General features: G+C 35.0%; 1 protein-coding gene across 2 annotated transcripts in view; it reads right to left on the reverse strand.

Annotated features, from left to right (window-relative positions):
• LOC126904749 (netrin receptor UNC5C) overlaps nt 1-15,615 on the reverse strand; it is a 92,198-nt gene that overhangs the window by 30,337 nt on the left and 46,246 nt on the right. For both annotated transcript variants that reach the window (XM_050683967.1, XM_050683968.1), the window contains exon 4: nt 2,938-3,216. In XM_050683967.1, coding sequence (XP_050539924.1) covers nt 2,938-3,216 — 279 coding nt within the window. The remainder of the gene's footprint in view (nt 1-2,937; nt 3,217-15,615) is intronic.

Genomic DNA, 15,615 nt, shown 5'->3' on the forward strand with positions numbered 1-15,615 from the left:
TTACGCAGATTGGCTTAGTAATGGAAGTTTCTAATTTTCAAACGTTTCATTGGGATGCTTTTAAAAAAAATAAAAAAATAATACTTCATTCATTACTGAAGACGTCAAACTATAGTATTATCTAGATTAAATAAACGAAAAAAAAAAATTTACCAATGTAAAGAGATATTTTAATCAAGGAACTTTTTATTATGTTTTTGATGTTTTTTTTGTATACACGTACATCATGCGTGCGTCGTTTTTGTGCTAAAAATGAAATATATATGTATACGAACTTTTATAAAGTTGATGGATCGAGTCACGTTGAAAAAACATTTTACGGTCCACTGAAGGATATTATTTAGTCGGGGATTGCGGTCATTTTCCAAAAAACATGCAGGTACACACAATCCGTTAGATTATGCAAAACAATCGATCAATCACATAGATATCGGGTAAAAAATAACGTTTAGACGTACCTAATACGTTCACGTCGGCATTTTGATTGAAAAACTTATGAGTGGAGGTGTTTGTGATCGGCCAAAACGACGGCGGTATAACGGAAGGGTTGACATTCATATTGAAAGCTGTCTATATTGGAAGCCGTGCAGGGGACAGAGATAAATAATCGGGCACAAACATTTCATGTAGAACAATGTGACGATGTTTGATGAAACGCTTATGTCCGTGCCAGACGATATGGGGTTTCTAAATCCCTTAAGTCGAACTTGATGAGAGAATCGAACGTCCGCAGCGCCGCCAATGACAAATAACCATTTCAGTAAGGAATATTCATAAGTCACTCTCTTCAATATCAAAAAGGAAATTTATAGTGAATTGGGGTTAAATGTATGCAACGCTCGTCTGTAGGTTTTATTACCGAACCCAGTGACTAAAGTAATAGTGCGTGTCGAGGCGCCTGAGCTCGAGATGGAGAAAAAAATGGTTAGCTACCGCCTTTTAGACCAATTCCATTTGTTTTTATCATTCTATTTCATTAATTTCTGATGAATATTTATGTTCGACACCGAGTTAATGAAATCCGTAGCACACCTCAGAGCCCACGGTAACCAGACGCGGTAATAGAGTCGTTTTTTCTACAAAACGACTTTGTTCTCCCTACCTAAATTCATGGTCGTCGAGTAGACAGTAGTCGTGCAAGGAGAAGTATCAGGGAGAGAAAACATAAAATACGAGTTGGCAAAACGTTTGAATACAAATGGTCCATCGGTATTGTTGGTGAAAGTTCTACTCTAAGGCGATTTATTTAACAAAGTATATAGCATTAAACTGTTTGCAAGTGTGGATCGTTTTGTATTTTCTCAAAACAAATTTAATCCAATTAAATAGAAAATATCGTTGAAAATTATTTTAGAATTTCAGAATAATGGCATTTCATCATTACAATTTACTTAATAATGAAATGATTTTTATCGATTTAATTCGTCAATTCTGAAACATCTAAAATATATTTTATTTCACATAAATTTATTAAATTCTAAAAATAAAATTTTTGATAAATAAATTATATTAAGTTTAATTAGAGTTAGATATTTTGCAACTCGGAATTGTATAGACCACATTCAGTAGTCGATGAATTTACAGAGTCAATGGTGTCTGAGGAAGCTACATTGTTTGGAATATTTTTAAAAATGCATCACCATAAAGTTATTTAAATATTATAATAAATAAATATTTTATACGTTTTTAGAGTCTCCGCTACACACAACCATCTCGTAATGGTTTTATGTTTGTTTTGTTTAATGATTTGAAGTGAAGAACATAAAAATTTACGGCTGTTTTCACATTACATAAAATTACTTAATATCGATTAAATGATAAAAATATAAATTCCGTCCTATAAAACACGATTACTGAGTACATCAACATTTGAATTTCATAAATTATTGCGATTGTTACTACACTGTATGATAATGAAAAAATCAAACAAATGCATTAGCTAAGTACTGAAATTGGCAAAATACTGCGTGAAAGATATTTTTACTGCATATGTGGTAAGGTAAGTATCGTGTAACTAGTACCTGCCAAATAAATCAGCCACCAACGGGTGTTTTTTCCAAACTGTATTTTAATCTTGCTGTATTAGATGAGTCTACTGCGTTGTTTGTTGAAGTGGTTTCTCTTAGAGTATATTGATCACTGTCTGTTTTTATTTGCCCATATTTTACGAATATTTTTACGTAAAAGAGAAGGAATGTATGAAAAATCTGAAATATTTTACTACCAAAATTGCATTTTCCATGCGATAAACAAAAAACTATTCGACTGAGGAAATATCGGGTTTAAGTTTTAAGCGGGAACTTGGGGAGGAACACGTACACATTGGGATCCATCATAAAGTTCAGAGTATGTTGGTCGCGGATGTGAATTTATTACACAGAGCACACCGTGTTATTGTCAGGGTGCGCATTTGCATAAAACTGAAGGGCTACTTGTGAACGAATGAACACACACATATACTAACGACCTATGACTTCGGTGAAATTTACTGTTATGGTATATAAGCGCATAATAACGTCACTGTTTCTTTATTTTTTTTTTTTATCGTTTTCGGCTGGTTGTGTGGCCAGGATGTCGTAGCTTCTACAAGTCCCTGCAATGAACTGCAGGGAGTACGGAGAAGCAAAGAATAAAAACGATCGCAGACTCTCGCACACAAACAAAGGCAACAGGCTATAAACTGTGTACGCGATTTTTATGCTCTGGTGTAACGAGCTAAGTACTTCGGTAAGCATATACTCCTCCACGGAGAATATTGAGGCCGTAAGAGTGTACGGACCGTACGAACTCGACACCAGGTGGTGTAAGATGTTTTTTTTTTTAAACGCCCCTGGTATATTTTATAGAGTTCTCACAATTGATCACAACCCTTTACGACATCGGGACTTGACAATGTTATTTTGCACTATGGTGCCGTCAATGACATTAAAAACTTACCGTAGACGGTTAACAACGCAGGATCGCTGAGTCTCTTGGCCGCCACGTTTTCGGCCACACATGTGTAATTGGCAGTGTCTTGCAGTCTGGCCTGACCTATCAAGAGATTTCCTTCGCTGGATATTATCATGTTGTTGTCAGGTTCGATTTGCACGCCGTTTCGTAGCCAATACACTCTCGGCGGAGGCACACCGTCCGGCGGCAAACACCGGAGTTCCACGTTCCTGTCGGTTTCCACGCTCACCGAATACGGTACGGAAGTGAATGGCTTTTTCAGGTCTGCAAACAAAACAAAATACAAAAATGAGTTTCATTTTACTAAATAGTTCTCAAGGGTTATGTATGTTGAGTATAACAAGGGTCAGCAGCCTGCAGAGTTATTAAAATTCTGCGGGCATTTACTTTGTTACGGTTCAAAAGAGAATATTTGAAATTCGATATACGTGCATACAACGCACTCGAAAAACACATTAACAGCCCCTGTGTTTTTTCTTCTTATATTAAATACATATATTTTATTTTTTTACTCGTTCGCTCCATTTGTGTGAGCGTAACGTACACACTGTTTGTTTAGTTAGTCAGACGGATTATACAAATATAGAGGACATATGACGATCTGACCCTCACGCGTATTCCATGCGAGATGATCAATCAACAGAAGAGTGTGAGAGGTGCCAATCTCCAAACTACCGCGAACACAGCTTCGAATTCAACCACACCAAACAAAACAAAAACGACCGTTTTCTCTCCCATTAAGCTTGTGCAAACATTGAGTGTAAACGAAAAGCATTTATAACAGACCAAATGAGTGCTCCAGTACACCGTGTACAAAATATATTTCCTACGGGGGCGTATAAAATTGGAAAGCCTGTGAAAATTATTACTGTGGTCCTGCTGTGTACGTCTATATCATAATAATAATAATATGTACATGTAAATAAAATAATACACAACCCCAACCGCGTGTGTGTATATTTGTTAGGAAGACCGCTCGAGTCCAGCAACGCACCTGCTGCTCGACGATACTCAAGTCTACGACTTATCGGCCGTACTATATTAGGATCGAGAACGGGTAATGGAATTTGTATTGTCTGGAAAGTGATTAATGAAAAAAATATATACACAACACCCGCCGACGACGACAATGGCTAAGGGAACTCGATTACCCCTGTAGTCCGTACGCGGTGTACAAACACAGGTAATGAATTCGATCCAGCAATAAGAGCTTTGCACGAGGTGTAAAAGTAAATAACAATAGATTTTGATTGATGATGTCGAAGATTAATCGAAACTGGCTACCAAAACGACAACGCCTTTAAAAAAAAAAAGTTAAACCAAACGAATGACAACTGTCTACACCGCGTGTCGAGCCTTCGTGTGGAATCCATCAAAACGAATTCTAAGCTTTCTTCGAATCTAGTTAAATAGTTTACATGTAAACGTGAATGTTATTGTCTACTCGTATAAATCAAATTACTTTAATGTAGAGAAAAGAAAAGTATGTCGAGAACGAAAAAATACACCAGGACGCGGTTTTGACAAAGCTCTAGAAGAAAAAAACCCGTTCCGGTTATTGCCAATAATTTATCAGATCAAATACAGCGGTGCCTTGTTACTCTACCTCTCCAACCCTCTTAATTGTAACTCCTGTTAATAAATCAACGTCAGTCTTCAATCCAGTAGTCAGTCAATACTGACGAGAACGGAAGGAGCTTTGCAAATCCAGTTGCGGCTTCGTTGTACACTTCCTATATAATAATATACCCACATGGATTATTTATAAAAAAAATAAAAAGGAAAGAAACAATATAATAACAGCTTTGCTGTACAAACTGAAAACGGCCCCTGACTATAATAATGCTGGTGCGCGTTTGACCTCCTATAGCCGGATGACAAAAGACAGTTTTTCTCATACAATGCACACAGTGGGCGTTTATATTTTATTATTACTATAGAGTCACAATAAATAGTAGACGAAAATATATATAAACGTAAAAATGCATGGTTTTTTATATTCGACTGAAAGCATAAGGCGATAGAAGCAGCAGAGTTGTACGTTTTATGCTAATGCTGTTGGTTCAAATGACCCATTACACGATATGTGTGATGACAGTTCAGCGGTTGTTGGTGTTGGGTTAACGAAAAGTAAAAAAGATATACGCATCCATCTCAGGGTTAATGTGACACCCAAAATACTTTTAACCATTATATTCTTTTCGTTTGGTTAAAACTCCAAATTATTATATTCTAGTGTGTGTTAAATAATTTTTATTAAGAAGCTTATGATAATCTACAGCTTAATAAAAACAAAACTACAGTTACATTTATTTAAAGATTGAGCCGTACTGAAATACACGGTCGCTTGATGGAATCGATTAAACGGTTTCGGTGCACAGATTTCAATCGAGAACTTGTTTTGTCATTGAAAACTTTTTACATTAAGTGCTTACAGTAATTATTATATAAAAGACTTGTGGACGTGCACAGTTCTTTTAATTTAAATTCTACTCAGATATGGACGCAGAGCTAATTTTATCTTTGTTAAAAGAAAAATAACAGTGTGGCCTCCTTGAATTTTACATAGTATTTACCACACTAAATGAACACAATACTGTCATTAGAGTAACTAATTTTATGGCTTTCGTTCTCATATAATCCTCCCGGCGAGCAGTCGAATTAATACCGAGCCTGGTAATGTTTCATTGTCGTATCCGCTGCCGAATAACACATCCCCATTAAGTGATTACCCAAAGACAGGAAGTCTGCCGATCCTAAGATAGTGCATTTCGCTGCGACCTACGAGCGCGCGCGAGACATAAGGAAGAAGACAATTTGTCTTGTTTAGCCAACGTGTTATTATGGTAACACAGTAATTTTTGTTGTTGTTGTTGCCTGTGTGTCTCTTTCTTTGAGTTTTTCTTTTTACTTATTGTGTTAATTGTGCTCGCTTCTCTTCCTATTGTCAGTGTTGTAACGAACAAAGTTCTTTTGATGAATGACTACAGAAAGCAACCCCCTCTATCTGTCTTTGCGCCGATCTAAAGAATTGCTTGTGATTAACGACTAACGTTTTAGTGCGACACGATTACTACAAACACAATTATGTTGCATCGCGCTCACACAGTAAAAAACTAAAGCGAATTTAGAATGGCGGGTCACTAAACTTTACTAATACAGTTGCACTGAACAACTGAAGATTAGGACGATCGTTCTACCAGGGCTAGGGATCGAGATTAGACTTACATGATTTCCTTCGAAAATATGTTTATTGTAAAGTTCACTTTTTTGTGGTCAATAAAAAATAATATTTTGTAATTAGATTCTAAATAATTGAACAAGTAATGATTTCTCGTTACTGAGAAAAATCATCGGGTCTGTACAACGTTATAATCGCCTTATCGCTTTATTATTTTCTGTTCATATACTCGACCGAGTGTATGAAGTATATGAAAAGTGAATCACACTCATTGAGCTATTGTCGTGAGAAAAGATTATGTGTTGAAAACACGTTGTTTGATAATGAAAATGGACACGTCGGAATAAAAATAAATGTAAAAAACTCTAGCATGCGGGAGATAACGATCGAAAGGATATTGATTTTGAGTGCGCCCCTATTATGCAAAATCGAATATTGTTCTAATTAGAAACGAATATACTATGCGACTTGAGCCAATTATGTAAATGTATATTATGAAATATAAACACACATATTATTAATTCAAAAAGGCGTGTTGTTCGATATAAAGGTAATCTAATTCGGACGACGTACAATGTGAAGGGGTGGAAATAAAAACCCGGTCATATCGAAAATGTGCCTCGTTCAATCTGCTTTTCTCTTTTCGTCCCTTTAATAATAGATTCCCAACGTATTACCTAGAAAACAGTGACAAGTAAGGGTAGTAGCGTTCGATGTTTCTTGTCGCAAACTTATTTAAGATGGACGTCGATTGAATTTAGAGTGTGTTTCAATTTCTACTGGAACGCCGCCACGCGTTTTTTTTTCGAATTTCAATTAAAAATACGGGGCCGAGATTCTCTCTTCCTGTAACTCACACGCAGACATCATTACTTTATTATTACACCTCATTTATTCGAACGTGATAGCCGATGGTCTTTTGTTTCCACACAATTTCCTGTGACCGTTAAAAGTCTGACATACGAAACAACACTTTTTGTACTGTACACTAATAATTCTCCAGTAATTTACAACGAAAACGTACATGATATTAAAAATACTCCCTTCTGAAAAGCACAACTATTACGACACTACGGGTAAAAATGTCGTATCCTCTACTTATGGTTATTAAGTGTGTGTGGAATTTTGCAAAACAATTGTTTCGCATAGTCTACGTGTGGATTTCCGTCTGGGTGTTGGTGAATGGAGATCTTGACATTATCTTAGACATCTTCTGCATACGTTATAATTTTATTGAGACAATATAAATGTGCGGAAATGTTTATTAGACGGGAAAAATAATTAAATTTAAGTAGACGGGCTCGTCTAATACACGAAAGCGTAATAAACTCAACGTCCTTGACGATAATCATAATATTGTTAAATAGCCTATGAGACTACAGAAATAATTTCATTCACTCAGAGCGTAGTTATTTCCACTTGCGGGACGACGTTTTTCTTTTTATAATGCTTAATAGAGTTTAATAAAATGCGGATGGCTATTCCAATTGAAAACCAATTATTATGATAAAAAACGTATCAAACGAATATAATAGTTTTTTTTGTAAGGCTTCGGGCATTCTACATAAAAATGGTGGGTTTTAGGAATTATGTCTTAAACGATGGTTATTATTATAGAACGCTTCACGCGTTTTTGACAAGGTGGTCTGACGGCTGTTTGCCGTTAAATTGAAATCGGTCATCGGTATAGCGTTTCTACAGGGAATTGACTACTGTCAGTTTTTACTGAATGTACTCAAATAGTAAATTAAACCGGTAAAAGAATAAATCGAAATAATAAAATACATGTATATTTTATTTTTAAAAAAATTGGACTTCACGGTAAGCAATGTTTTGGTAAAAAAAATTTATTAAATTTTGAACGCGATGTAATTGAAACGATTCTGAGTAATACCTATAATTGGTATTAAACAATTTAATCCAATTTTCGGAAAAAAGTTTGGTTAAAAAGTTGACAACTTAGAAAGGATTTTTCTTTCTCGTGTGACCGAAACTATAATAAGAAAAAAAAGGATTTACTTGTGGTTATTTCTAAAAGCAAAACAAAGGGGTTAACTTAACGAAACAAAGGCCATCAATAGTATAGACTCTATTAGCTTTTATTTGATTTTCGATTTTCTTTCTCTAGCGGCTTTTTCAAATAAATCCGGTAAACGACTTTAACTGTAGTTTTACAACACTAACTCAATTAGCATGATTGCTGTTTTAATACATAAAACCTCACTATGATTGATAAAGCCGAGTAAGATGGAAATCACTTTTTTCTTATACTTCGCTTCCGGGGACCATTATAAATAGTAGCTGCATCACAAGTTATTTATCACACCTGAATAATAGAATCGTAATACACTGTGACATAACCGCGACGGCATTAAACAGCCCGAAGGATTACCTTAGACGGAGAAAACCGCTTGTGACCGACGGAAGATGAAAAAATACTGTACCTACGGATAAATTTCACAGACAATAAATTTAAAACGTGCAGTGCCATTTTTTAAACAACATAACCGGATGAAAATGTTGAAACCGAGAATTTTAAAAGAAACAAATGTATACCATAGACGATAATAAATTTCGCGTCTTATTAAGTGACATATATTACAAAGAAATGAAAAGTTTATGTAATATGAAACAAAAACGCACTGTTCATTTAATTAAAAAAACGGGACAAACTCTCTTCCCAAGTAATTAGTGTTTAGTTTCTTTAGTCCTTTTTTTCTTTTATATTATTTAATTTCACCGGTTAAACATTTTTTTCTTCTCCCTTTTAGGTACGAACAAACACAACCTCAATGATTCTGCAAATAGAGCGCCAGTATTCTTATGCAAAAGTTTTGATTATTTTAATTCTATTCTGACCCGGTCCATATCTCGGCCCTAGTAATTTTATTTATGAAGGTTAAATGCCGCTTCTCGACTTGTGTGCGGTTCTTTAAATAAATATAAATTATTAATATCATAGTGCATTGAAGGACTACCGGGGCGACGATATTGCAAGAAAAAAGCTCTTGAAAATATCTAACATTAATTGACAAAAGAACTTGTAGGAATTAAAATATTTTTATAAATTTGCCGATCGCTTCATAACTTTTTTACAATTGCATTCGACCGTTGTCCTTAAGTTTTTGAAGTGATCGCCGAATGTGTTTGTTTGATCGGATAACGTACGAAATCAAGTCGAACGTTTTATTCGATACAGACTGCCGCCATTTGGGAACAAAGAAGTAATGTATTGGTAATGCACATAAAACATTAATGACGATTCGCTAAGTGTCCCTTTGGGTTTCGATTACTCTCTTGTTTGTATTTTTTTTTTACCTCCCGCGATGGATTTACTTTATAATTTTATGCTCGGTTATACCTTCAGAGGAACATCGCGATTGCTTTTGCTATTAAAAAATGTATAATTCATAATAGTCATTCATTGTACAACACCTTTATTACAGTGGAGCGGGTTATACTATTGTAACATCTGATGAGTGTGTGTGGCTTTGGTGTTCGTCTCATTATTGTCACTACGAGTGGCAGTAAATCAAATGGACGGACATGGCACGTGAATAACGATAAAAAACCGGCCTAGAATCATGCGCGACCAACGCGATTTACCGGTCCACACAATAGCGTGCCATTAAAAAACGCAATGATAATAATATTATCGTTGCATTTTTTAAATATAAACAATAATATTATTATTGTTCAAGTTGTGGGAGCGCACACATTTTAATTTTCATTTATCGGATCGATAAATTTGCACTGGGAATGAACAAACGGTGACCGGAAGACGAGAAGAAAATCAACGGGATGACTGCTAGTTTTATTAGCAGTAGACACAAGTCCCAAACTAAGGATATTAAGGTATTTGCACGACGGTTTTCCCATTAATTCATTAACGTGCCCGTCGCTGACGTTTTTGTTCAGTCCATTAGTCTGACTGGTATAAACCTCAAACCCTTTACATTGTTATATCTGAATGTGGCTTACATTACTGGTTTCGTAATATTATATAGAGACGGCAAGATGACTGTTTTCCGGGTCCGGATAAAATATTAATAAAAGAAACAATACAATCAGATGGTCCAGTAACATATATTATGATGTGCAGTTTGGTTAGATTGATGAAATGTATTACTTAAAAATACATTTACTTTTTCGTAACAATAGGACGTGACTTGGTATTAAATAAAGTATGTAATGTATTATGAGAAATATTTTTAAATGCATTCTGATCAAAGCTTATAAAAAACATTTTTAAATACAACCATCAATAATCGAGCAACATGTACACTTACAATGGAAAGGAGATAGTCGATTCTGATATTCTTGTTTTTTTTTTTTTAATATTAACTCAGTATTAGTCGTTCAGTAATAACGAATATAGTCATGAATGATTTTTTTTTTAAATCATAGTATATCAGAAAGATTTTATACTCGCCATGTGTGAACGACCTATTAGTAAATATTTTTTTATCCGTTCACAAAATTATCGTTTTATACGTTTCTAATCATATTCATGTAAAAAATAAAGTTCACACTATGTGGTTAATTATTTATATTATCTGTTTTTATACAATTAACTACAATTATAAGATTTGTTTTCCTTTTTTTTTTTTTACTGAAAATCAATCACACGTTTTTATTTTTATTGAAAATTATATAATTGAATAGAGAAACAAATGGTCCGTGTAATATTAAAACTTTGCACGAGACACGTAAAAAATTCACTCAATGGCTTGTATAAACATGAATATTTCACAAGGAGCATAAATTGTGTGGAAGATTGAATTTTCTTTTTTATTGGAAATTCAAAGAGTGGAAGGGAAATCAGCTGTAGCAGCAAAATGAGCGATTATATGATTACATTAAATATTACACTGGTGACATATTAATACGCTTGAAATAGTCTAATTCAATTTTATGGATGTATAGATAAATTAAACTATTTCTAGTGAATCTACAAATGCGCAATATTGAAATACCAAACGCGCTCTGACATAATGCGAACCAGATCAATCTATTCTTTCCTTGCCGGTCGTCTCTGCGGAATGTTCATGCAAAATTGCATAATCTGGCGATCCCGTGCAGTTTCCCAAAGTGTCGCGTCGAAAATAACATAAACTATAATTGTGTTCACCCAAGACGCGTTGGTTCTCCTTTTTTTTTATGAATTATTTTACGCACGTGTGCCAAATTAAAAAAAGAAAAAGTAGAGATGGCACACGCGCGTCAAGAGAAATATTTGCGTGCCATCTTGTAAATTATTATCTGTCTTGCATAAATCATATTGTTTTTATTGCATTGGCATGGACCCATGTGACAAACTATTGAACTAAAAAATGTTCGTTATTATGGTGAACTATTTTTACATCGCGTTGGAATGCTTTTAATAAACTCTGGATCGCATATATTTACATTGAGAAACTCATTAGCGCTATTAAGTTCTGTGTGAACGCTTTAGATTACTTTCATCGACGCGACTATTAACTACTGTGCAATTCCACAACCGGTCGTCGGACCACTTGCCATGCACTCGCTCTCGATCGCTTTATTATTAAAGTCTCTTCATCGCGTGCATACACTCACACGAGACGATCGTATAAATTGTCGTTGCTTTCAGTTGTTTTTTACGCGGACAATTGTTTTTCGGACGGACCACCCACGCGCCGTCGTCTTCTCTGCCAATTGTCTCGGGTGGGCACAGCGTTTTGCGTGTCGGAGGGGAAAAATTGTGCGGTCAGTGAAGGAAAAAAAAAATGTAATGCGCTGTGTGTAATTTATTATAATACAACAAAATCGTCAAGAAGCGCATTTTAAACGAGCTCGTCTAGGGAAACATAATGTAATATTATCATGCCATTGACTCGCTGACTACTGCCCATTACTGTACGAGCCTCGAGGCGATCGGACGTCAACAAAACAAAAAACCAATAACCGTGTACATAAGCTGGTGGTATACAGCAGTACACAACAGATCGGGATCGTGTTAGCGGCGTTTGCATGTCGATTTCGTTTCGTGTTACGGTTTGTTTTGTCGTTAATTGGACACGTGGTGAAGTTTTCTTTTTTCAATTTTTAATTAACAAGCCAGATTTATGACGATTCCTCGGGGTTATCCGATTCTCGATCTTATTTCCCACACTAGGCATGATGACACACGAACCGTCATTAAATTCATGTCGATCATAGGGTAGTCTTGGTCTGATTTTCACAGAATTCTTTTTTTTTTTTGCTCTCGGCTATTAATTCGTGTAACGATTTTGTCTGTACTTAATTAGTAACGTTTTCGTTAAAATTTCTTAACAGCTGTACGCCATCGCTTTCGAGGCGGGGACAAAATTTAACACCAGTATTAAACAATATACATTTCTACTTTACACACACTTCTACATTACAACTAACTGCGCTTAAACTCGAAACCGACTGTTCATTAATGCCTAAGTGCGGTCGTAGAGTAATATGAGCCCACGATTGCGGTTGATGGCGAAATCTGTGCCCTGTGTTAATACTCGGAGTGAACGCTTAATTCGATTTGAATCAATAGCTCAAACACAAATATATCGAAATCGGCTTGTAATTTGATGACTATTGAATCTGAATTGCTCGGTATGTAATATTCTTTTTTTTTTTTTGTAAACAATTATCCCAAGGGTTTCTTGTAAATCTACCAAGAACACATATCACTACTGTGATCAGTTTAACATCAGTGGTCCGTGTATTATAAATCTTAGAATTCGTTGTGCGGTGTAATATATATATATGGGGTTTGATTATTACTACTATTTTTTTTACATGTGTTTGTGTTTTATTTTGTTTCTAATTAACTGAAAGCTAGTTTAATGTATGTGTGTGGGTATCTATACGATCTCTTCGGAATTGATTTGTCGTCGCCGGTAGCACCGAGCCCGGGTGGTCTATTTCGTAGTCGGGTCGTACTCGAGGACACGAATTGGTCGTTCATTACGATCAGTCGGTGTGTTGTAGTTTCCTACATTGTTTTGTTCTTCTTTCCCTTATTATTTTTCTAAATATATAAATTGCGTGTACTTTTACTCTTCTTGTGCGCACATGTAAAATGGATTATTACAATCAGCGACAGTCGAAGGGGGTCCCAAAGCATTGAGGCAAGTCGTCACGATCCAGAACGAAATCACGATTATAATTTTTCTAGGCTCGTTGTTAAACTGTTACTTTAATCCGTTTATAGAAAAATTGAATGCCTTGCAAAAACAAAATAACTCCATTTTTTTCCAAAATTAAATTTCGACGGCTGTAAATTAAGATTAAAACGACGAATACATCTTCGGCTAAAAATAAAATAGTTAAAATAAATAACTGTAAAAAAAAAAAATAGCGTTTTTTTAATTCAATGGCAGGTTAGCATTATTGTTGATAATGTCTATTTTAACTGTCTGAAATTTTTGAAAAAATCAATTATCTTGTTTTTGCACAGAGCCTTTCAATAAATGATCATATCTATTGTAAAGATGATTTGGAAAGTTCAAAGCAAACTCGAACAAATGCACGCATTTAGTATTTAAGTTTCCATCTGAATTTTTTTTTTTCATAATAAAATACTGCACACACTTATTTCATTTTCTAAACAATAAAAAGTGTTTTTGCAAGGGGATGCATTTCCGAGATAAAGTTCATATAAACTCGGAATGGTAAAACTTCAACTTCGTTTATAATAAACACATCATAAAAGCTCACGTTAATTGTACAAAGTCTCCCGTGTTGCTCGAGCTCGTGTACGAGATTTATTTTTTAAGACGGCGTTTGTGATATAAGTTATAGCATTGCGGTTTTACCGTCGATTTTTGTACAACGCTGTCGTCAAACAACGCAGCTGATTATGATTATTTACTCGTCCGTCGTTAACTGCAATATCACTTCCCCCCTTGCTACAGCCAGCCTATATATGTTCGCATCCCCTATTATAACGCCCGAGTATAATTTGGGTCAAACACAGTTTTACAATTTATCATCAAGCAACCACCACGGTATAGAAAACACCACCCTTTTCCCCTTATCGTCGAACAGTGTTATGACAAGCTTTTAATGAACGTTCGATTTTGATTACGGCGAACACGCCCCCTTCTCCCCACCTAATAATATTTGTGGCCATCGGTGTATTAAAAATATCCGTACAATGGTTGTGTACCTATGTAGTATACATACGGACATCGGTGCATAATTCATAATTTCAAATGCCATTCGTTGGGAGCGAAAGCAAAAAAAATGTGGTTTTAATTATTGTGTAACAGTTTCGGGATCCCCAGGGTTTAATAATTCGATGATTATCTTCAGGATCTTGGGTTATTGTTTTGATTACAATATATATATATATATTTTTTAATTTTAGTTTTTCGATGAACATGTTGTCGATGATTTGTTGTGGTTCTGACCGAAACTACCCAAAGCGGTCTTTTACGAATACCACTAAAATTTACGATAATTTTGTAACCAAAAATGCATTTACATTCATTCTCAAATTTAGTATAATTATTGCTGTATTTTTTTTGGGAATGCAAAACTTGAACTTTTTGTGTACAGCCAGTGAAATGTGCCATTATTAGTATGGTGACTTTTACAATAAAAAAAACATTGTTATTTTCCTCAAACATTAGTTTATGTTAAAAGTTTCTCATGTTACCGTTGTTATATTCCTAAAGTGCGCTCTTGTGTTTTTAACAGCAAAGTTCTCTTTTATTTTTTCGTGCACTACAATAGAATACGAGACAAAAAGATAAAAAAACAACGTACATTTAAACTACTTCTATTGTGGTGAACAAAATACAGTGCGCGATTGTATTTATTATGTACAATAGAATAATGAAGAAGAAAAAATTAAGTTAGTCTCAAAACGGCGGGTACACCGATGTAAATATAAGTATTACGGAGGATCGGATGGATGGAGAAGAGGATTTGTGCAGTTCGTTTAGTTACAATGCATAGCGAACAAGATTTTCCGCGAGGATATCTGTCGTTAATGGGCTCAAGGAAACCCTCAAGTGTAAATCCGGCGGCAACCCGAAGGTAATAGTACAGAAAGCCGCAGACTTATATGAATCCCATTAGGAAAAGGGTAATATAAGACGTTCGCATCTAAGTTGCTTTTTTTTTCTCGAGTCAATAATGAGCAACTAACATTCAACCGGCTTCTTCATTTTTTTTTTCCTTTTCATTATTTCTTTTCTTCTGAGAACCGACAGCCACATCTATTGTGGTTCATATTTTATTGACTCGCCTTGTTAGAAAAAAAACAAACAATAATATATTCGTTTCCGGTTTGTAATGAAAATCGGTAGTTCGGATTTTCCCGAATATTTGCCGATGAATACCAATAAGCTATACATGACACAACACAGTAGTTTCTATACAAATTTTGTACATAATCCAAATTTGAACATCACCGTCGTATAAAAAGTATATTTGCGATTTTTCTGACAAGTGTGATGATTGAATGGAATAAAGTTTCCACTGAT

This window comes from Daktulosphaira vitifoliae, unplaced genomic scaffold (assembly GCF_025091365.1).
Source record: "Daktulosphaira vitifoliae isolate Bord-2020 unplaced genomic scaffold, ASM2509136v1 Scaffold_4, whole genome shotgun sequence".
Classification (NCBI taxonomy): Eukaryota; Metazoa; Arthropoda; class Insecta; order Hemiptera; family Phylloxeridae; genus Daktulosphaira; species Daktulosphaira vitifoliae.